At 35.4% G+C, this 24,303-nt stretch overlaps 2 protein-coding genes across 2 annotated transcripts; one reads left to right on the top strand and one right to left on the bottom strand.

Annotated features, from left to right (window-relative positions):
* The first annotated feature begins 751 nt into the window (after window positions 1-751).
* LOC18048586 (pentatricopeptide repeat-containing protein At1g53600, mitochondrial) lies at window positions 752-3,685 on the top strand. The gene has a single exon (XM_006442215.2). The coding sequence runs from the start codon at window positions 819-821 to the stop codon at window positions 2,955-2,957; it is 2,139 nt and encodes a 712-aa protein (XP_006442278.1). The 5' UTR covers window positions 752-818; the 3' UTR covers window positions 2,958-3,685.
* Window positions 3,686-4,230: 545 nt separating this feature from the next.
* Window positions 4,231-5,513, bottom strand: LOC18048585 (serine, glycine, tyrosine and glutamine-rich protein). The gene is made up of 2 exons (XM_024187336.1): window positions 5,104-5,513; window positions 4,231-4,567 (listed from the first exon to the last, which is right to left on the bottom strand). The coding sequence occupies exons 1-2, from the start codon at window positions 5,511-5,513 to the stop codon at window positions 4,231-4,233; spliced, it is 747 nt and encodes a 248-aa protein (XP_024043104.1).
* Between the last annotated feature and the right edge of the window lie 18,790 nt (window positions 5,514-24,303).

Genomic DNA, 24,303 nt, shown 5'->3' with positions numbered 1-24,303 from the left:
CACATGCCTAAAATTCTAGGTCTGGCACGGCTCACATGCATACTATGATGTGCCGTGTGCCCTACCGAAACGTGCTCGTGCCATACCTGTGCCACGTGCCGCCTGATCCATTGGTCATCCTTAAGTTAGTGTTCCATTTTTAGGAGATTTTCTAGATTTTTCTTTTTCCATTGAATTATTGTTTTCGAAAATTTCTAATTGTACAAGTAAAGTTTTTGGCAATTGGCCAAGTGTCTAGGCCCAATTTTCTTCAAAAAATGTAGGAGGGTGGGTAAATTTTAAAAAATATTAATGTTGTATCTCTTAATTGAAAAAGGAGAAATATTCCTTTCTCTTAGGCAAAACAAAACTATTTGAAAATTATTTAGTCAAGTTCCTAGGCACAAAGTTAACCATATTTAATTCTTTATTATATGTAATTGTCGAACTACAACTTCCAAAATATATTTTTTCATTGTTCTCAAATCTACTGTGAAAGCAATTTAGTAGCTGGTTATTGATCAATTTGGGTTTACATTGTCCAAATTTTACTTAGTTTAAGAAGCCTCTCGATCAATTACAAGAACCTTTATTCAAGGATAAGTGGGGCTTTCCTAATTATTCTCTGGCAAAATAGTAGTGGTGAAGATTTAGTAAATAATAATCCCACTCCCTTGATGTTTCTGCTAATCTCAACCAACCCAAATTGTTTCCGCAATCTTCATTCGATAAAATGACTTTATAGACTCAGTAACCCTGTAAATGAAATTGAGTGTAGCGTCTAAAAATGTGACAATTTATAAGCACAAAACTGCCCTTAGACTCTTTTACTATGCACTATGCTTTGCAAACGAGCAGCTACCGTTGTATATAAACACCTTTATCGCGTCAAATTTTCACTTGACCATTCAAATTTTGCCCACCAGAGTCATAAAGCCCGTCCTAATAATAGCAACTTTCTTCTCTACTGCAACAACCAGATCAGCATTAATGGAAGACAGGGAAACGTCCAAGAATCCGAGTCAATATTCAATCGCATGCCCCACAAAAGCACTGTCACTTACACAGCCATGCTTACTGCCTATTCGCAGAATGGCCAAATCGCGAAAGCCCGGAAACTGTTCGACGAAATGGCTGATAGAACCTCTGCATCGTATAATGCAATGATCACGGCTCTAATTAACAACAATTGTAGTATATATGAAGCTTTTGAGATTTTTGCCACTATGCCAATGCGAAACGCGGTATCTTACGCTGCCATGATCACGGGTTTTGTTCGGAGAGGAATGTTTTATGAGGCTGAAGAGTTATATGTGAATATGCCTGCTAGGTGGCGTGACTCGGTTTGTTCGAATGCTTTGATAAGTGGGTATTTGAAGGTGGGAAGATGCGAAGAGGCGGCTCGGATTTTCGAGGCTATGGTGGAGAAAGATGTGGTTGCTTGGGGCTCAATGGTTGATGGGTATTGCAAGAAGGGAAGGGTTATTGAGGCTAGAGAAATTTTTGACAAAATGCCGGAAAAAAATGTGGTTGCTTGGACTGCAATGGTTGATGGGTATATGAAAGTGGATTGTTTTGAAGACGCGTTTGATTTGTTTCTTAGCATGAGAAGAGGAGGTATGGCATTTAATTCTACTACATTGACTATTTTGTTTGAAGCTTGCGGTAGATTTTTTAGATATAGAGAGGGTGTACAGGTACATGGGTTAGTTTGCCGCTTCGGATTTGATTATGATATCATTTTTGGCAATTCAATAATTACAATGTATGGTAGGTTAGGATTCATGGATGAAGCTAATAAAGTGTTTTCCATGATGAGTAAAAGAGATGCAGTTTCTTGGAACTCATTGATCTCAGGTTATGTTCACAATGGCGAAATTGAGGAAGCTTATAGACTTTTTGAGAGGATGCCTGGAAAAGATTTTGTCTCTTGGACTACCATGATTACTGGGTTTTCTAGTAAAGGGAATCTTGAAAAATCTATAGAATTGTTCAATATGATGCCAGAGAAAGATGATGTTACATGGACAGCTATTATTTCAGGTTTTGTGAATAATGAGCAGTATGAGGAAGCTTTGCGCTGGTTCATTGAGATGCTTCGGAAAGACGTTAGGCCAAACCAGTTGACTTTGAGCAGCGTACTAAGTGCTTCAGCTGCTACAGCAACACTGAATCAGGGGTCTCAGATCCATGCTCATGTAGTGAAGATGAATATGGAATCTGATGTGTCCATTCAAAATTCACTGGTTTCTTTGTATTCAAAGTGTGGAAATGTGGTTGATGCTTATCGGATCTTTACTAATATTGATGAACGAAATATTGTTTCTTATAACTCAATGATTAGTGGATTTGCTCAAAATGGATTGGGAGAAGAGGCTCTTAACTTATTTAGGAAGATGAAAGATGAGGGGCTAGTGCCAAATCAAATTACCTTTCTTAGTGTTCTATCAGCATGCAATCATGTGGGATTAGTAGAAGAAGGATTCATTTATTTCAAATCAATGAAAACTTTATATAATATAGAACCAGGGCCTGAACACTATGCATGCATGGTTGATATCCTTGGCCGAGCTGGATCACTTGCTGAAGCTATTGATTTGATAAATTCAATGACTTTTGAGCCCCCTCCTGGAGTCTGGGGAGCTCTCCTTGGTGCAGGCAGAACCCACTTAAATCTTGATCTTGCAAAGCTTGCAGCACAACACCTTATGGAGTTGGAGCCTGATAGTGCGACCCCATATGTGGTCTTGTCTGACTTATATTCCGTTATAGGGAAAAAGAGAGACGGGAACAGAGTAAGAATGAAAAAGAAATTGAAAAGGATAAGGAAGAGTCCAGGTTGCAGCTGGATTATTCTGAAAGACAAAGTTCATTTGTTTCTTGCAGGAAGGAAATCCTGCTTGGACCTGAAAGAGATTGAAGTTACACTGCAGACAATTTCGAAAGGAACAAAAGAGTTTGATTGGCCTAAGCAATGACTGGTCCCTCCTTGGACTTGAAAGAGATTGGAGTTACACTGCAGACAATATCAAAAGAAATAAAAAAGTTTGATTGGCCTAAGCAATGTCTGGTCTCCTTTTGAGTTTGATTGATGCGTTGAAAACTTTTTGAGGTCATTTACATTGCTTTTTTATTGATAAAGATCCATGGAAGCCATCCATCTCTGTCATCTGCCGATGTGGTTTTGTTTGGAAGTAAATTCTGGGTCTTTGCCTTCTGCTTATACTCTGAAGTGCTGAGAAATTCTTCAACAATTAAGAAAAAAACCATTATCTTTCAGTGGGTAGGAAATTTCTTCTTCAAGAAGGCTTCTTGGTTTCCACTTTTTGTTCTGGGTATAGGGGAGTTTGCTGCTTGAGCCTAGTTACTCTTGACCCTAGCCAGAGCGTCTGATGAGATACACAAGTCCACCAGGGTCCAAACTATAAGCATTTGTTGGCTGCTGAGAAGCATATGCTCTATGTGCAGTAGCCGCACACCTCTATTGTAGGAGAAAATTTCTCCTATAATATAGCTGTGCGCTACCCCAAACGGACTATTAATCCCTATGAGGTTTCTTAACTATGGTGTTTATAACGGTGTGCTTTCTCAACTATGCGGTTTATAACTTAATGGAGGGTCATTGCTCCATATATATATACATTATACGTCCTTTTAATCTGTATTGATGCTTCTTTGTTGTATGATTCCTTATCTGATTTTCTGATTATTTTGCAGCAGTATTTATTCAAATTACTATGTCTAAAAAGCATTTTATTTCAACTTATCTTGAAGATTAATACCAACTTCATTGTCTCGTTATCAAACTCTGGTAATTGCTTAATTTTTATTAACACATGCCATAATTTTAACCTTCTTACGAATTTAGGAAATGTAATAAAGAAGATAATGCTGCACGAGCACAGCTGCTGCATTCACCTTTGCTGGCTTTTTATATCGAATGATAAATGGGTAAGATAGGGATTGACATCCAATTGTTAAGTACGAAATTTTTTATGCTGAAAGTAAAAGGGAATATCAGTAACAGGAAAAATGAATACACAAAAATTTGTATGTAAATAGCTAAATAAAAGGATATTCAGGCTCTTGAGAAAAACCAGACTGATAAGAAATTACTTAAAAAGTTTTGCAGTACAGCATACAGGAGAATTGATATTGAAAAAGTTTCTGTACAAATTAATTTCAACCAGATCCCCAGCCAGCTCCACCTCCACCTTTACCACCACCATAACCATTACCATCTGCACTGCTTTATGTGGCATTATCCCCTCCACTACTAATGCTAAGTCCGACTTCTCCCTCGCTGCTTAAATTAGCTACAGCGGCTGCAAATATGACAGCGGCTAAAGCTGCTTCAACTACAAACGCTGTGCCATCTTCTTTTGCCTCACCACCGGTGTCCACATTCAGACCTTCTTCAGCATCGAGATGTCCATTACTAGGCAAAGTGTTGTCTTTACCTTCAGCAGCTGTAGGATATTCAATACGTTTCTTTCTGGCACCTCTTTCGTGGAAACTAATCAGAAATAGAATTGCTGCAACTACTGGACCGCTGACAATCAACACAAGGGCATAAGCTTCCGTCTTTCTGTAGTTGCATATATTTAGTGTCACTTGGTTTTCATTTATGAAGGAAGATCGGTAGAACCAGAATGTGATGAGCTTTTTATTTTAACTGAAGGAATCATGGAGAAACTCAACTTTACGGATCTTTTGTAACCGCAGAAGTTTCGTTTTCACCTCATTGTTCCCTTAAAATCTTGTTCTGGGCCAAAAAGGCAGTTGGGGAAACAGCTTTGCACAGCTTGAGACTACATATAACCTGTAATGCTCTGTGAAATTGAAAATGCTTATTTTATTTTAAACTACATTGAGAATTATTAATTGAAGTTGAACCAAGCTTTTATTACCGGCATTTCTATTATTGTTTTATCTTATTTTGATGAACAAGAAAACTTGGAAGAGAGCGAATTATCCGTTGACTATTTACGTATACAAATTAGTTCCTTATCTTAGAACTAAATTTTATTTAAAACACAGCATTCCACCATATTGCAGAAAACAAAGAGACACCAAAGCTTTATTGGTTATAGCATAAAAAACATTCGTGTTGACCAATGTCACCCTCCGCAACCACCACCGCAACCTCCACCACCACACCCTCCGCCGCCACACCCTCCGCCACCACCCCCTCCGGCGCTACACCCTCCACCACCACACCCTCCACCGCCACAACCTCCGCCACCGCCACCACTGCTGATGATAGTAACAGCAGCTGCAGTAGCTACGGCAGCCACACCAGCTGATCCAGCCAAAACAGAAACTTTGCCCCCACTTCCTTGGGCACTTTCCCCAGTTTCCACATCCGTATTATAAGTTCTCGGAGCAACTGAGGAAGGACCAGTGACACTCCGCGGAATGGGTGGATACCTTGTTTTCTTCTTCTTGCAGCCTACGCTGCACAAACAGCGTAAAATAACAAGGAATGCAATAGCAGAACCGCAAGCTAAAAGAGCAATAGCGTATACTTTCATCTTTAATTCTTGAAGCTGTGTGTACTATGTGATGAGAACTCTCTCTCTTTTACATGTTTTTATAGACATATCCCCGGATTGCGTAATGGGATGAGAAGAAATTAATGTATATTTTCCTCAAAGATGATATTATGAGGAAGTTTACATATTCTCCACGTATAGACTTTTTTGGAAAATGAACGAAACTTAGTTGGTTGACTTTGACAAATTTGCATACGAAATTGCCATGTTGTCTTGCCCTACAAAATGTTTAAGGGTGTTGAGTTAAATAATTTGTAATTTATATCAACCCAAAATCATATATATATATATATATATATATATATATATAATTTAGTTGTTGCTTGTCAAACAACTATGAGTCATTAGAAATTACTTTTCGATCAACTGTCTGTAAGTTATATATAATGTAACTTAACAACTGCCAATACTTAATTACTACTATCAAAACTTAGCAAAATGTTGTTAATTAATTTTCTTGCCACATAGATTTACCTGGATCTACCCTCTCATAGCCAAGTCTAAAACCTTACAAACTTTTATAGAGTTGGAAACAATGATTGAAAACAGTCTCTCTAAGAAGATCAAATGTATTCAAATAAACTGGGGAGGTGAGTTTAGATCTTTTACAACCTATTTTGATGAGCAAGACATACAATTCAAACATATATTCATTAATAAAATGGAAAGATTGAGAGGAAGCATAGACATATTGTAGAAATTGGTCTTATACTTCTTGTCCAAGCTAATTTACCTTTAAAATTCTAGTGGAATGCATTTCATATAGTTATTTATCTCATTAATAGACTTTCTACAACTTTTCTCAACAATAAAACACCCTTTGAGTTGTTATTTCATAAGATTGTTCTCATTTTAGAACTTGGTTGTACTTGTTACCGTTATTTAAGATCATATAATAATCACAAGTTTGATTACAGAACCCATAAGGTGTACTTTTTTGGGGTATAGTGTTGTGCAAATTTTATTGAACTCGCAAGTGCACGAATCTATTGTAGAATAGATCAATAGTGACGAGTGTCGATCCCACGAGGAGGTGGATTTTACTTGTGTGTAGAATTAATTTTTCTAAATGGGTGGTTGGATTTGTGGTGAAAGTGATTTAGATTATCTTAAAATTGGAATTGAAATGGCGAGAATAAATTGAAGATAAATCTATTGAAATGACGTACTTGGGTATCTGGATCCGTATTAACATGCACCATGGGCTAAATATTCCTTATTAATGCCAATTAAATCATGAGGGGGGACTCCACACCTTATGAACCACACTCTAATCAATATGGTGCTAAGGGCTTGTCGTGCCAAATAATAATAACCTTGTACTAGGGAGCCGGTGAAATCAGGACGGTATCTAGACAAGACTATTATTATTTGTCGATGAGAAGTCAAAACATCCACAAAAATTAGAGGGGAAGAGAAAATAAATTTACCGAATAAAGCTCATAACACATGTTGAGACTTCACCTTCAACCCAAGCTTGAAAGAAAATTAGCTACTCATAATTGAACTAGGGGCAAAATGAGAATTTATTAAAATACATAGAAAATACAAGATAGAGAAGGAATTACAGAAAATGGAGTCCAAAAATGGATTCAGAGATATCAAATTAAGGGGGGAGGCCCCCTTTTTATAGATGCATTGAGTAAATCATGGCCATCGGATTAAAAACAGTTTGGATGCTTAGGATTGCGCCACGTCATCAGTCAACAGTACGCGGTTTGAACAGTGACACTGTTTGACCCGGCTTGAATAGTAATACGGTTTGGTTGAAAATAATCCTATGTATATGCATGTACCGTACGCGCAATTTTTGGTCCACTAACATGTTGCCACGTCACCAATCAACAGTGCATAAGAATTTTAGTCCAACAGGATTGTGACACCTCATCAGTCAATGCCACATTATCGGTCAATGCCACGTCATCAATCCGTCTATGTGAACAGTGTCGTGAACAGTAACGTAGACAGTACCGTACATGTGAATAGTACGTACATGTGAACAGTGCCATTTGTCCTTTTTTAAATGCAAGTTATGCAACCCAATAGGGGGGGTGAATTGGGATTTTAAAATTTATGCAATACAATTCGCACAACAATTTAATCTACGCCTTAATCAAATAAAAAACAATAAATTCAATCAAGTACAATATTAAAAGAGTAAGGGAAGAGAAAAACGAACACAAAGATTTTTACGTGGTTCGGCTATCCCCGCCTACGTCCACGCCTCCAAGCTCACCCGCTTGAGGATTTCACTATCCAAGCCTCCCAAGGCTTCAAATGTTTACAATTGACTTCCAAGGTGTCAATGAACCTTTACAACAAGAGATTATATCCCCAATCTCTTCACCCCAAGTGTTTCCCACACTTGTACACTCACAAATTGATGAGAAATGAAATTCACAACAATAAAACTCTCTTTAAGAGTGAATAACAAATTATAGCTCAATGATGATCCAACAAATGATGATTTACGAAATGGAAGCTCAATATATGTTATATGATCTTATATTTGCTTATAATCGTTCTTAAAATGAAGTTTGATTTGAGTTTTTATAGTGAAAGCCCAAAAACTAGCCGTTATAGGCAAATTCCAGCGCTCAAGCGGTTAGCCGCTTGATTATCCGGCTAGCCGCTCAGGAATAGTAATGTTACCGTTATTTTTGAATTTTGCTACAGTAACACTATTCTCTAAAATTACATTTTGGCCCAAACTTTCTATAATTATACTTTGGCCCAAAACGTCAGAAAACTTTACAAATATGTCCAATTTCAAAACTTCCTAAAAATAGTTGTTTTTCCCAAACTTTCTGAAATTATGATATGACCCCAAAGATTTTATTATTTCGCACAAAGGTCCTTTTCAACATAATACCCATTTTTTCAAAGTTCTCAAAACCTTTCACTTTAATCCAAAATATTCATAAATTATAGTATGGCCCAAAACATTTCAAATGTTTGTAAAAACGTCCAACTCCGAATTTTAATACTTATTAAAATCAAAGATTTCAAATCTTAGTATTTAAGTCCAATTTACTCAAATCCACAAAATACTTTACTTTATAAAAACAAAACCTTTTAGTTTATGAAAAGTATTTAATTAAATTAATCTCTTGAGCTTCTCAAATATTAAATCATGCATCAATTAAATCATATCGGCTTTACAAGAATTTATCGCACTAATTTGTTTGTTAAACTTTAAACGATATTCTTGATGTCGCCGTTGTCCGTTGAGTGTCTTCAATCTTGATTTCACTTGATTCACTTGCATAAATATTATCCTTCAAAAACTAGTGAAAATGTGAAATACAATATTTATTAAATCATTCAATACATATATTTGTTATCATCAAAATTACATTATGTATAGCCCTTTAGGCTAACACTTTTATGCTCCTCCTAAGGTTTTCGACCGTCCTGAGTTCAAAAGTGATGTCCGTTTTGCCGTCTGATCTCTCATTTATTGTGAAATGACTATGATGCCCCTAAAATACATAAAATACTTAATTATAATACAACACACATAATTAAATGACAAGAAACTTAAATACATAAAAGTAAGGGTGTTAGTAAAACTTGAAGTGTAAAATGACGATTTTCTCCTTTATAAATAAATATTTTCTAACACTCAACACACCCCCCAACCAGCTTATTGCTAGTCCCTAGTAAATAAAGCGAAAACAAAATTCAAATCCAAAATGATTTTTTTTTTAACAATCATGTTTATTCAATCAGACTAATGATAGTAATCAAATAAAAATATAAGCATTATCTCAAGTCTAGAGAAACATTCACACCCACAGCAACCATCCACATGAATCAGCTTAGTAAACTTTGTCACAGCTACTTTCAAGAATGACATGTTAAACCCCAAAATCTCACTGGAAATAGTGACACTTTCATAAAGAAATTAAACCCAATAAAAATAGTCACTCCAATGAATGGTAATTGAGAGAAAATAATAAATAAGTAATATCACATGCTCTCACCAAGATGAAAGAAATATGTTCTCAACTTAGAAATAACACGATCTCAAGTCAAATAAAAATGTTAGTCTACCCAATTTATTATTTATTTATTTATTTTTTATACATCACTACATCTTTTTAGTCCATATAACTAGCTTCTACTTCAGACTATAGTTTCCTAAAATAAAGAAGGACTTTTATTAGGACGTAACGTAAGTTAGAGACATGACTAACAAAGAAGGGAAATAAGGAAAACAAAGTGTATGTTTGAGAAAAATGCAGAGATTTTTTTTTTTGGAAGTTGCAAGGTGGATTTCGCCTATTATTGTTATTTTTTTCTTTTTGAAACAACAATTTTTGTTTTTTTTTTTGGCACAACGTCACTGAACAAAATAATTATTTACATTTTTCTCAAACATAAATAGGCGATGGAACTTATAAGACATCGGGTAATACTCCAAATCGGAGTGGGTCAAGATGATAAGTTGACAAAGAAAAGATTTTTTATTTTATTTTTTATTTTTTTTAAAAGCTCAAAAGGGTTAACTATGGATATTTCATAAAAGGGATGGCTAGAAAGGGTTAAACGAATCAAAGATGGCATTTCTATAATTTTTTAGGGCTCTAAATAATCTTCCATATTTACTAGTTAGATGGGCCTCTATATGTAGCAACACACATTTTTTTCTTTTTTTTTTAGGGTTAACTCAAAAGAAATCTAGAGATCGTGTATAAAATAATAAACTGTTAAGCTATATAAAAAATGGGCAAAAGGGTTACTCTCCAAGAAAAATGATAGGACTAAAAACTCACTTGATACATATTATGATATGTTCATTCCTTTAAGCAACTCATATTTGTCTCAGACATCAACATGTAGAGTAGCAAACATAGCGTAACATCACTTAAGACCAAAGATAATACAAATACTAAAATTTGAAATTCATCATATCATCCAATGTTAAAACAAATCACATAATTTTTTTTTCAAACAAAATTCTACCCCCCAACCTATTCTAAGCATGAAAGGAAAATATGCATGCAGAAATGTGAAAATGATGCAGAAAAACTAATTAGAAAAGTTACACTTAAAATGATAGAAAAATAAAATTATTATTTTTAACTAAGAAGATGCGTTTCTAGAGGCACTATACTCCATATTCAGCCATTTTCGACTTAAAAATTTGAAAATGTATATTTATAAAAGAGAAATTAAAAAGAAGAAGAAAAATGAACATCAAAACTTAATAATGAAAAAGAAAATGTCTGAATTTTTTTTAATTTTTTTTTAGTTTTTTTAAACGATGAAGATGCGTTTCTAGAGTCACTACACTCCATATTCAGCCATCTTTAACACAAAAAGGTAGCAACAGTTAGTTTCTACAACAAAAAATCAGTAAAAACTTAACCAAGATTCCACAATTGTCGACTATTCCCTCCCCCCAACCAGAACGAAACATTGTCCTTAATGTTTTAAAGGAAAAAAGTAGAGTTTAGAAGACATCACCTGGGTGGTGCAACACAGAAGAAAATATTTACAGGCGGAGAGTTAAATCTAATTTGTACTTCTTACTGCGGCTACTGTTACCATCATTATTTGGACGCTCCAATACAAAGGTCCAAGGGTCTGGCTCCGGTCTATAAGCTTGTAACAGATCAAGTAACTCATTAGCAGTATGAGCACAAAGAAAAAGTTTTTTCGCATTGGAAGGAATGAAATAGTTTTTTATTGCATGGTTAAGAAATGCGATGAAACCATCATAAAAGTTATTGACATTTAACAAACCGATGAGTTTTTGGTGAATGTGCAGATGGGCCCAAGATGCTAATGTGATAAGTGCCTCTAGAGTTGCAAGATCTCCTGGAAGGAAAATAAAAGCATCAGCATGATTAAGCATTTCAGTTATTCTTTCTTGCATACCGGAGACGACTAACTCTTCTCCAGTCGGTGAGTCAGACAAACTGCCCAAAGGTTTTAGGGCTCTTGGGATGATGCCTAACACTTAGCTTTCTCTGACAAAAGTAGCTTTTGAGACCAATTTTGATAACCCTCGGTTACCTCTTCCATACACCAAGTGTGATTTTCTCTCTGTTATTCTTTGACCAAGATTTATGGCTGCCTCAACGAACTCTTTATGTTTGCCATAGTTAAATCCAGAAAGCACACAAATGTTCTTGAATTGTCTATTGAGAGTAGCGGCCATTGAGATACTTCTTAAAAATAATTTGTGAGTACTTGACAAAGAAAATCATATTTAAGAATCTTGGTGACAGTGGGTCACAGCTGTGTATGAGGTAGCATGTCAGTGTCAAATAACGCGTAAAACACATGGCTCGCGAGTCAAAAAGGAAATAGTAAAAAGGAAAAAGTAAATAGTGATCGAATAAAATTATTAAAGACAATAATGCAAATGATAAAAACAATAGTGAAATAAAATAACAGTGAAGTAAAAGGATATTTACAGGTAGTTGCGACTGTGGATTAAATCTTCCTCTGGTTTTACGTCTAGAAATGGTTTGAACGCCCTCTATGGGTCGAGGATAGGCTTCCCATCCAGTTTTCTTATAAACTGGCAAACAAGATCGTTTATAGTCAGATTCCCGAGACTATATCTTGCATGTTCTTTATGGAATAATGGTCATAACTGGAGAATCGCTCCTTGCATATATCCACAGGGATGCCTTTCAAGAGATAAAAGAATATCATCCAATAACTCCTTATTCAAGCGATCCCTAATGAATTGAATCTTATCTTCCCTATTATCAGACACCATTCCTAAAGAATATGGGTTTTTATTGCATCTCATTCTGGCACATTTATGACAGGCAACAAAAATTCTTCGAGCTCTTCGTTTTCTTGCATAATTTCCTTTACCACAACCAGGCATGTATGCAATAAATTTTGGAGGTAACTCACCTACCAATCGTACTTTAGCTTCGATTAACCAGCGGATATCAGCAGGTATGCTATTCCTCATGAGCAATCGCATTTGTTCGGACCGAGCTTTATAGATTGTAAGGAGGGCATTCTGAGGAAGTGAAGGGAATTGATTGTGAAGCTTTGCTAAAATCTCATTTCTGTCCATACCTTCGCCTCAAAATATCAATTCTTATGGGAAACTGAAGTAACCGACTTGATTGTCACGGAGTATCGTTATCCACCACTTCATCGGGATAACAAACTAAAGCACACAAACAAAGAAAAACAAACTAAAACACAAAAAGAAAATTAAAATCGTCCTCTTATTGAATTTACCTCAAGCTCCAACTGGATGTTGTAGACACTCTTCTCAATGTCTCTGAGTTGGCTTTCTAAATCCTCAACATAAACTATTAACTTTGGTGGTTGTAGAGTCCAAATACGATGTGTCTTACACAATCGAATCTGTCTTTTGAGATGAGATTTTACACGTTGAAGTGGTTTAAGAATGTTCAGGAGGAATTGTTTAACTATGACACTCATGACTAACAATGATAAGAGAAAACTTAATGGTTAAACAAACACACTTATGCAAAAATAATTTCAATTAACAAAAAAATAATAAAAAGAAAAAAAATCAAATTACCAAAAAGAAAGAAAAACTTAATTCAAATCTGGTGGGTCACTCAAATTTATTTTGGTGTCTCTCCATGTGGTTGGTACTCTAAATATGGCTTTAATATTTGACCATTAACTGTAAACGTGACATCGTTCTTTTGGTCCTTAATTTCAATTGCCCCATGTGGAAAAACAGTATAAACAATAAAGGGGCCAGACCATCGAGAGCATAACTTACCTGGGAATAAGTGCAAGCGAGAATTGAATAAAAGCACTTTTTGACATGGAGTGAAAGATTTTCTCATAATTTGCTTGTCATGAAAGACTTTCATTCGTTGCTTGTAAATCTTGGCATTTTCGAATGCATCATTACGAATTTCTTCAAGTTCTGCCAGTTGTAATCTTCTTTTTGAGCTAGCTTGCTGCATGTCAAAGTTGAATTTCTTGATGGTTCAATATGCACGATGCTCGAGTTCCACAGGTAGGTGGCAAGCTTTTTCATACACTAGCCTGTAGGGTGACATCCCAATCGGGGTCTTGAAAGCCGTTCTATATGCCTATAATGCATCATCAAGTCTTAATGACCAATCTTTTCAATCTGGCCTCACCGTCTTTTCTAATATGTGTTTTATTTCTCGATTGGAGATCTCAACTTGGCCATTGGTTTGCGGATTATATGGGGTCGCCACTTTGTGAGTGATTGAATACTTTGTCAAAAGAGCTTTAAATGCTTTGTTACAAAAGTGGGCACCACCATCACTGATTATCACTCGAGGGAATCCAAAGCGTGAAACAATGTTGCTTTTCAAAAATCCTATCACCACCTTGTGATCATTGGTTCTACATGGAATTGCTTCTACCAATTTCGATACGTAGTCAATAGCAACCAATATGTATTGATGGCCAAAAGAAGGGGGAAAAGGACCCATGAAATCGATACCCCATGCATAAAAAATCTCAACCACTAAAATTGGATTTAGTGGTATCATATTCCTTCACGTAATGCTCCCCATTCGTTGACACCTATCACATGAAGAACAGAAAGTGTAAGTGTCTCGAAATATAGTTGGCCAATAGAAACCACATTGTAAAACTTTAGTCGCTGTTTTCTTAGCGCTGAAATGGCCTCCACAAGCTTGTTCATGGCAGAATGAAAGGATATTTTGAATTTCACTTTCTGGGACACATCGTCTAACAATTTAATATGCACAATACTTGAACAAATACGGGTCATCCCAAAAGAAATTCTTTATTTCTGCAAAAAATTTGGCTTTGTCTTGCTTGGTCCAATGCTCTGGAAGTTGACCTGTAACAAGATAATTGATGATATCAGTATACCACGGTAATACTTCCACACTCATCAATTGTTCATCTGGAAATGACTTATTCAATGGTAATGATTCCATAATTGTGTCAAAATGGAAGCGAGAGAAATAGTCAGCCACAACATTCTTTATGCCTTTCTTATCTTTAAATTCAAAGTCGAACTCCTGCAAAAGTAACACCCAACAAATTATTCTAGCTTTTGCATCTTTCTTTGTGAGAAGATATTTAAGAGCAGCATGATCTGTTAATACAATTATTTTACAACCAAGGAGATAAGATCGAAATTTTTTCAATACAAACGCTACTGCTAGCATTTTTTTTTCAGTAGTTGAATAGTTCAATTGTGCATCATTCAATGTCATACTAGCATAGTAAATAACATGGGGAATTCGATAAACTCTTTGTTCTAACACTGCTCCTACTACATAATCAGATGCATCACACATGAGCTCAAATAGTAAGCTACAGTTTGGGGGCTGAATGATGGGTGATGATGTCAACAATTGTTTTAATTTTTCAAATGCCACAAGACATGAATCATCAAAGACAAAAGGTACATCCTTAGCAAGTAGATTGCATAATGGTCTAGAAACTTTGCTAAAATCTTTAATGAAACGTCGATAAAAACCAACATGCCCAAGGAAAGATCTTACTTCTCTGACTATTTTTCAAAGATCTTAATTTTTCAAATGCCACAAGACATGAATCAACAAAGACAAAAGGTACATCCTTAGCAAGTAGATTGCATAAGGGTCTAGAAACTTTGCTAAAATCTTTAATGAAACGTCGATAAAAACCAGCATGCCCAAGGAAGATTGGAAATGAGATCCACATTGGCTTTGTCAACCTCAATACCTTTGCTCGAAATGATGTGACCGAGAACAATACCTTGTTTTACCATAAAATGACACTTCTCCTAATTTAAGACTAAGTTCTTCTCGATACATCTCTGCAGAACTAGTGTTAGATGATGTAAACATTGATCAAATGAATCACCAAAGACAGAAAAGTCATCCATAAAGACTTCAAGGAATCGTTCAACCATATCAAAAAAAATGCTCAACATGCATCGTTGAAATGTAGCAGGTGCATTATATAATCCAAATGACATCCTTCTATATGCAAAAGTGCCAAAAGGGCAAGTGAAAATGGTTTTCTCTTGATCTTTTGGTGCTATGAGAATCTGATTATATCCTGAGTAACCATCTAGAAAGTAATAAAATTCATGGCCTGCTAATCTATCATGCATTTGATCGATAAATGGTAAAGGAAAATGGTCTTTATGTGTGATAAAATTCAACGTTCTATAATCAATGCATACACGCCATCCTATAGTCACTCTAGTGGGTATCAATTCATTATCGGCATTCATAACTACTGTGACTCCTGATATTTTGGGGACAACTTGTACATGACTGACCTATGAACTATCAGAAATAGGGTAAATGATACCGGCATCTAATAGCTTAAGGACTTCAGTTCTAACTGTTAGCCTATATGGCTATAAATATTGATTTTGATGATAACAAACCACATGTATTTATTAAGCAAAGATTTATGAATTGTGCTTTTATAATAAGAAAATGATGTTATGGAATTAAAGTATTTTGGACTAAAATGAAAGTATTTTTAAAATCTTTGATAGTGTTCTTAAATTTCGGATTTGAACCTATTTGAAATTATTTAAATATTTTTGGGCCATTCTATAATTTCACAAAGTTTGGGCGAAGTCATAATTTCAAAAAGTTGTGGGATTGACAAAACATTATTCTAAAATTCCGAAATTGGACCTTTTTGCAAACTTTCATAACGTGTTGGGCCACACTACAGTTTTATAAAGTTTTGGGGTCAAACTAAAAATATGAGAAAATTTTCACTGTAGCAAGCGGCAATCCGGATTCTGACAAACGGAAGTCTAGATTTTAGGCAGAATGTATCCAAATTGAAAGCGGAAATCCGGATCTTGACAAACGGAAATCCGGTTGTTGGGCAGTAAGCTACTGAGCATCAGCGGAAATCCGGATGTTTAGAAATTCAAAATTGTGGCTGTAACGATAGCATTAAGCGAAATTCTGGATGTCCATAATTGGTAATCCGGTTACGACCAAATTGTGCATAACGGCTAGTTTTTGAGCTCAAACTATAAGAACTCAAATCCAACTCATTTTCAATCTCACCAACAAGAAAAGGCAAAAAGCACACGTGATATCTTGAGCCTTCAACTTGCAAAACACAAAACATTGAATCATTCATTTTTCTTCATCTTTGAATATCTACTCATTGAGTGAGTTTCATTGTAACCTTCATTTATTCATCTCAATTGTAAGAGTTTGAGTGTGTGAGACACTTGAGTGAAGCGATTGGGAGATAATCTCTTTGTTGTAAAGGTTTATTGACACCTCGAAGTCAATTTTAATCGTTGAAGCCTTGGAAAGGCTTGGATAGTGAAATGCTCGAGCTTGGATCGCTTGGAGGCGTGGACGTAGGCGGGGATTGCCGAACCACGTAAAAATTCGTGTGTTTGTTTCTCTTCTCCCTTACTCTTTAATTATTGTGCTATTATTGAACTTATTATTTTCAATTGTTGTTAAGACATTAGATTGCTTGTTGTGTGGATTTGCTAGGATAAATTTTAAAATTCTAATTCACCCCCCTCTTGGGTTGCACACTTATATTTCACTAACAACTTCTTTCATTTTAGAATTTAACCGACGTTGCATTTCCCTAGTAGGTTTAGCATTTTCATCAAGGTGAATGTAATGCATGCAGTCTACTGGGTTTATACCTCTTATGTCCGCTATGGTCCATCCTAATGCTTCTTTGTGCTCTTTTAAAACATCCAACAACTTACCTTTTTGTTCGTCATTTAGGGATGATGAGATGATTACCGGCAGAGTACTTCTTCTCCCAAAAATGCATATTCCAGAGTGTTGGGCAATGGTTTGAGCTCGAGTTTCGGTGGTGATTCTGATGATGGGATGAGTTTCTTTTCTGATGGTGCTAGTTGTTCAACTCTTGACTTCCATTTATTAGTGTCCATGGATGGTGCTGAGTTAAGTAGGGCGTTGGCCTCATCGACCGATCTGTCAATATCAAAATCCAAACCAAAGTGAGTTAAACATGTTTGTAAAGGATCATCACTAAGGTTTGAAACAAAAGTATTATCAACTAATGCTTATATTAAATCCACATCAATAATTCCATCATCTGCATTATGAGGTTGTTTGACAATGTTGAAGATGTTCAGCTCCATAGTCATGTTGCCGAAGGACAACTGCATATTTCCAGTCCTGCATTGAATGTGAGCATCCGCAGTTGCCAAGAAAGGTCGGCCTAGGATAATGGGGATGTGCTTCCTTGAATCACGTATTGGTTTAGTGTCAATTACAATGAAATCAACAGGAAAATAAAACTTATCTACCTGGATAAGCACGTCCTCCACAATACCACGAGGTATTTTCGTGGACCGATCTGCAAGCTGTAACACCACTAGAGTTGGGTGTAATTCTCCAAGTCCAAGTTTCACAAATACTGAATAAGGCAACAGATTTACACTAGCTCCTAAATCCAACAAAGCATTCTCAATTGTGTGGTTCCCTATACTACATGAGATAGTGGGGGAGCCTGGGTCTTTGCATTTTAGAGGAATTTTATGTTGGAGTATAGAACTAACATTTTCTATTAAAAATGCCTTCTTTTGAACGTGAATGTTTCTCTTTTTAGCACAAAGGTCTTTAAGAAACTTGGCATAAGATGGAACTTGTTTTATAGCATCAAGTAAAGGGATATTAACACTTACTTGTTTGAAGATTTCAAGAATCTCACCTGTGGATTTTTCCTTCTTTCCTTTAGCTAACCTATGAGGAAATAGATCTTTAGGAACATATTCTCGTGGGTTGGTTTCTTCTTTCTCTTCCGATGGTGAGTCCTCAACATTCACAGGTACAATTTGATTTTATTTTGTCACCAGCATCTCCACTTTGTTGTCGACTTCTTTTCCTTTTCGCAAGGTCATGACTACTTTGACCTCTCCATGCTACTGTGGTGAACTAGTACTTGCTTCATGTACTCCTTTACGATTAGACACTGGTTGACTTGGAAATTTACCTTTCTCAACAGTCATTGCCAAGGTCTGAACTGAAGAAGCAAGCTGTCCCACCATCTTCTCGAGGCTTGAAACTGATTAGGCTTGTGAGTTGAAGCCTGCTCTCATCTCATTTCGTAGTCCATCAATGGTGCGGTTTTGTTGCTCAATCGTAGAGTGAGTAACATTCTTGAAATTCTGAAATGCATCCTCTCATAGTCTGAGTTGAAAGTAGTTCTGGTTCTGATTGTATGGTCTAAATGGTGGCTGAGAGGCTTGAGGAATTTGAGGAATTGGTTGCATTGGTGGAGCTAGAGCTACTGATCCATTTTGTTGGAATCCTTGAGACTATGAAAAATTGGGGTGGTCTCTCCATTCAGGGTTATATGTGTTGGAGTATGGATTGTAATTTGATGTTTTTCTCATTACACTTATGGCATTGGCTTGATCTGAGTATGAGTCATGGTTATGTGGTTCTGTTGATTTAGCAGTCGTTAATGATGCTATTTGTTGAGAAAGACGTTCAACCATCTCCTTGACTTCTTTGATTTCCAAAGTTGACTCGCCAATATGAACCTCATTTACTCCCTTAATTCTTTTAGTATTCCTGAGTGATCGACTCCGTTGTTGGGAATTATCTGTTTGTCGCTGGAAGAATTCCCAAATTTCTGATGCACTTTTTGACATTAGCTCTCCTCCACTTGTTACCATTAGCCATTCTTGCACATTCGGCAATAATCCCTCCAAAAAGTATTGGCATTGGTGCCATTTCTCGTACCCATAATGTGGACACTTCAAGAGTAGCCCATTGAATCGGTCCCATGTTTCGAAAAATTACTCGTCTTCTCTCTGGGTAAACTCTGAAATTTCCCTGCGAATAGCATTAGTTTTATGCACTGGAAAATATTTATTCAAAAATTTAGTTACCGTTTGTTCCCATGATGTAATGCTATTAGCAGGCAATGTATTAAGTTATGAACGAGCTCTATCCTTTAAAGAAAATAGGAATAATCTAAGTTTAACATCATCATCTGAAAAATTCTCATATCTAAATGTTTGACAAACAGCATGAAAATCATTCAAATGATTATATGGGTCCTCATTTTCTAGGTCATAGAATGTTGGGAGACAATTTAGCACACTAGGTTTTAACTCAAAACTCCTAGCAGCTACATTTGGGTATCTTATGCATGATGTGCTCAAATTAGTTAAGGGACTGAAGTAGTCCTTAAATGGCCTCTCCTGTGGTGGTGGTTGTTGTTGCAAATCCATTTTATTTTTAACGTGTTTGTGTGTGCGCAGTGTTTTTTCTAATTCAAGGTCTATAGGTTCAAGATTAGGTAATAATGACCTACGACTATGTATGAAAAGAACAAAACAAATAAAAATAAAGAAGAAGGAGAAATTACGGTACTAACCTTATTACGCTGTTAAAACCTTTATATAAAAACACACTAAAAATACGTGAAATAAATTAACTAAAATAAACAAAAAAATTACAAAGAAAATAACTTAAAAATTAAATTGCAGAATTGTAAAGAATAGAGAAGAAAATAAATTATTACCTCTAAATGCAGATTCATTTTTTTTTAAATTAAAAAAAATTACAAGAAAAATAACTAAAAGAAATATTTTTACAAAAATTAATTCTACGAATTAAAATAACTTACCTCCCCGGCAATTGTGCCAAAAACTTGTTGTGCAAATTTTATTGAACTCGCAAGTGCACAAATCTATTGTAGAATATATCAATAGTGACGAGTGTTGATCCCACGAGGAGGTGGATTTTAATTGTGTATAGAATTAATTTTTCTAAATGGGTGGTTGGATTTGTGGTGAAAATGATTTAAATTATCCTAAAATTGGAATTGAAATGGCGAGAATAAATTGAAGATAAATCTATTGAAATGACGTACTTGGGTATCTTGATCCGTATCAACATGCACAATGGGTTAAATATTCCTTATTAATGCCAATTAAATCATGAGGGAGAAATCCACACCTCATGAACCACACTCTAATCAATATGGTGCTAAGGGCTTATTGTGCCAAATAATAATAACCTTGTACTAGGGAGCCGGTGAAACCAGGACGGTATCTAGATAAGATTATTATTATTATTTGTCGACGAGAAGTCAAAACATCCACAAACATTAGAGGGGTATAGAAAATAAATTTATCGAATAAAGTCCATGACACATGTTGAGACTTCACTTTCAATCCAAGCTTGAAAGAAAATTAGCTACTCATAATTGAACAAGGGGCAAAATAGAAATTTATTAAAATACATAGAAAATACAAGATAGAGAAGGAATTACAGAAAATGGAGTCCAAAAATGGATTCAAAGATAGAGAAGGAATTACAGAAAATGGAGTTCAAAAATAGATTCAAAGATATCAAATTAAAGGGGGAGGCCCCCTTTTATTAGATATATTGAGTAAATCATGGTCATCGGATTAAAAACAGTTTGGATGCTCAGGATTGCGCCACGTCATCAGTCAACAGTACGCGGTTTGAACAGTGACACGGTTTGACCCGGCTTGAATAGTAATGCGGTTTGGTTGAAAATAATCCTATGTATATGCATGTATCGTACGCGCAATTTTTGGTCCACTAACATGCTGCCACGTCAACAATCAATAGTGCATAAGAATTTTAGTCCAACAGGATCGTGACACCTCATCAGTCAATGCCACATTATCGATCAATACCACGTCATCGATCCTTCTATGTGAACAGTGTCATAAACAGTAACGTAGACAATACCGTACATGTGAACAGTGTCATTTTTCCTTTTATGCTCCTCCTAAGGTTTTCGACTGTTCTGAGTTCAAAAATGATATCTGTTTTGCCGTCTGATCTCTCGTTTATTGTGAAATGACTATGATGCCCCTAAAATACATAAAATACTTAATTATAATACAACACACATAATTAAATGACAAGAAGCTTAAATACATAAAAGTAAGGGTGTTAGTAAAACTTGAAGTGTAAAATAATGATTTTCTCCTTTATAAATAAACATTTTCTAACACTCAACATATAGTTCTTTACATAAAATTTATCAATGTTTACACTCATCTGAAAAGTTTATATCAGTAACCATTTTGTCTTTGATGAGTCTTATTTTCCTTTTCAATTTAAAGTTGATTTTTTTAAGAGGTAAAATGTTTGTCATCAGTCTTTATCTAACCCTATTTTAGCTTCCAATCCTCTCCCTTCTTAGATTGTGGTGCAACTTCTTTCTTCTCTTTATCAATCTCCACCCAATGCACCAAACGATCTATACTCTTCATCTCCAACTCCTTTTCCCTATTTACATATGGCTCCGTCTGTTAATTCCTTTTGCCTTCATTCCTCAGATGAACCTCATCAGTTATCACCACCACAATCAAATCCTGCTAGCCCTTCTATGATCATCGTATTAAAGGCTAGTGTGTTTAAACCCAAACTTACGTTACTAGTTGTCAGTCCAACCAAAAAGAGTGAATTGTTGTCTCTGTTGTCCTTGTTGATCTAAAATGGCATAAAGCCATGACAAAAGAGTTTCAAGCCTTACTTGACAATCATAATTGGGAACTTGTCAATCCTTCTCATCCTATTAAGGTTGTTGGAGACAAATGGGTGTTGAGAATCAAATATAATCCAGATGGCAGCATTGGTAGGTACAAAGCCAGACATGTAGCAAAGGTTTTTATCATACACAAGGATTGATTATACGAAACATTTAATTCAATGGAAAAATCTTCTACTATTAAACTTATGTTAAGCATAATAGTCACTCATTAATTGGTACTTAGACAAATTGACATCAACAATACTTTTCTCAATGGTTATTCGACAAATAAAGTGTATATACAACCACCAAAGGGCTTTATGGATCTAGATAAATTTATTCATGTGTGAAAGCTTTATATAGCCTTGTACAGACTCAAGCAAGCACCAAGAGCATGGTTTAAAAGATTAAAAATGGCCTTAACAACTTTGTGAAATACTAGCTATGCAACTTAAGAGGTGGGTGAATTGTGTTTTTAAAAATTGTGTAGTGTTTGAATAAAAATGAATGCCAATATAAAACAAATTCAGAACAATAATAAGCAAAGTAATCAAAATATAAAGACACAAGGAAGAAAGATTCGAAAACAGAGAGTTTTACGTGGTTCGGCCAAATCCTGCCTACATCCATGCCTCCAAGCTCACCATACTTGAGGATTCCACTGTTCAAGCCTCCAAGGCTTCAAGAATTTTTACAATTGACTTCACATGTGTCAATCAACCTTTACAACAAGAGATTATTCCAAATCTCTTAACTCAAGTGTTTTTCACACTTACTATCACTTAAAAATAAAGATTACAAGTAAGTTTAATGCTCAAGGAAGATTATATACTCAATAGTAAGCTCAATGATAATTGTAAAATCCTGTTAGAATTTGAATTTGATTTAGCCCTTTTATAGCTGAAGCTGAAAACTAATCGTTATTGACTTTCTGCACTCAATCAGATTGTTGTTAGCCATTGTCGGATCACTGTTTTGACTTGAGCAAGTGACCATTATGCTTATAATTTCAAATTATCGGATCACTGTTTTATTGATGTCGAATAACTGTTAGTATCTAGAGACCTGCAAGAAAGTTATCGGAATACTATCTTCTAGAGGTCAGTTTACCATTAGTGTCCAAAAACTAAACTTTTGAATATGTTCAATGTTAGTTAGTTATTTTCTCCTAAATAGTTAGCCATTTTTGGAGTTATCAGGAATTTGTTTATTACCATAAAGTTATTCTTTGCTCAATACATTTTACGACTTAAGTATTTTGATCCGATAAAGGATTTCTTCAAACTTAATCAATTTTAAATGTGTTTGTTATCATCAAAATCATCATTATGGAAACATACATTTTAACACTCAGTACGGCTCCTCTAATTCCAAGTTAGCTACTTTACTCTTCTTTAAAAGACAAGTTGGTTAGCTCATTTTTCTACTAATATAATAGGTATAATAGGATCCACTACTTCCTTAATTGTTTAAGTTATCTCTAATTTACAATCAACATTTGCCTTGAAAGATTTAGGAGAACTTAATTACTTGGGCATTCAAGTTACTAAAAATGCTACTAGTTTGCTCCTTTCTCAATCTAAATATGTTGATGATTTACTTGCTAAAGTGAATATGCAAGATAGCATGATATATTCTACTCATATGGCTTCAAGGAGTCTTTTAAATAAAACTGATGGTGTATCCTTTTCTAATGTTAGTTTGTATAGGAGTACCGTTGGTGCTTTTTAGTATGTTACTCCGACTAGCTAGAAATTGCATTTTCTATTAACAAATTTAGTCAATTTCTTAGTGCTCCCATTGATGTTCATTGGAAAGCTAACTTATTAGCAAGCTTGCAAAGGGGTACTGAGATATCTCAAAGGCACCATTAGCCTTGGCCTTCAGTTCTAATCATATGGTGATCTCTTCATATTAAATGTTTTTCTAATGCAGATTGGGCAGTTGACAAAGATGATAGAAGGTCAATTGTTCGGGTACTGTGTCTACTTAGGTCTAAATTTGGTTTCTTTACGCTCCAAGAAGCAAGTTGCAGTTTTTAGATCAAGTACTAAGTCTGAATATTGAGCCTTTGCCATGGCCACCTCAAAAGTACTATGGATAAGATTATTACTTATAGAACTTGATATTGTTCCTCTATCTACTCTCATTATTTGAAGTGATAACCAAAGTGTTACAGCTCTTGCTGGCAATCCTAAGTTCCATTCTTAGACCAAACATATTGAATTGGACATTCATTTCTTAAAAGAAAAGGTGGCTAACAAAAGCTTGCATATTGAGTATATTCCCAACCTTGATC

This window comes from Citrus clementina, unplaced genomic scaffold (genome assembly GCF_000493195.1).
Source record: "Citrus clementina cultivar Clemenules unplaced genomic scaffold, Citrus_clementina_v1.0 scaffold_3, whole genome shotgun sequence".
NCBI lineage: Eukaryota > Viridiplantae > Streptophyta > Magnoliopsida > Sapindales > Rutaceae > Citrus > Citrus x clementina.
This window is presented reverse-complemented; position numbering and strand designations above follow the sequence as displayed.

Bases quoted from the DNA above. Each gene is read 5' to 3' on its own strand.
- LOC18048586 (XM_006442215.2), top strand. From the start codon at position 819: ATGCTTTGCAAACGAGCAGCTACCGTTGTATATAAACACCTTTATCGC.
- LOC18048585 (XM_024187336.1), bottom strand. From the start codon at position 5,513: ATGAAAGTATACGCTATTGCTCTTTTAGCTTGCGGTTCTGCTATTGCA. The intron at 4,568-5,103 runs GTGACATTGGTC...ATGCAACTACAG, and splicing joins TGCGGTGGTGGTTGCGGAGG to AAAGACGGAAGCTTATGCCC.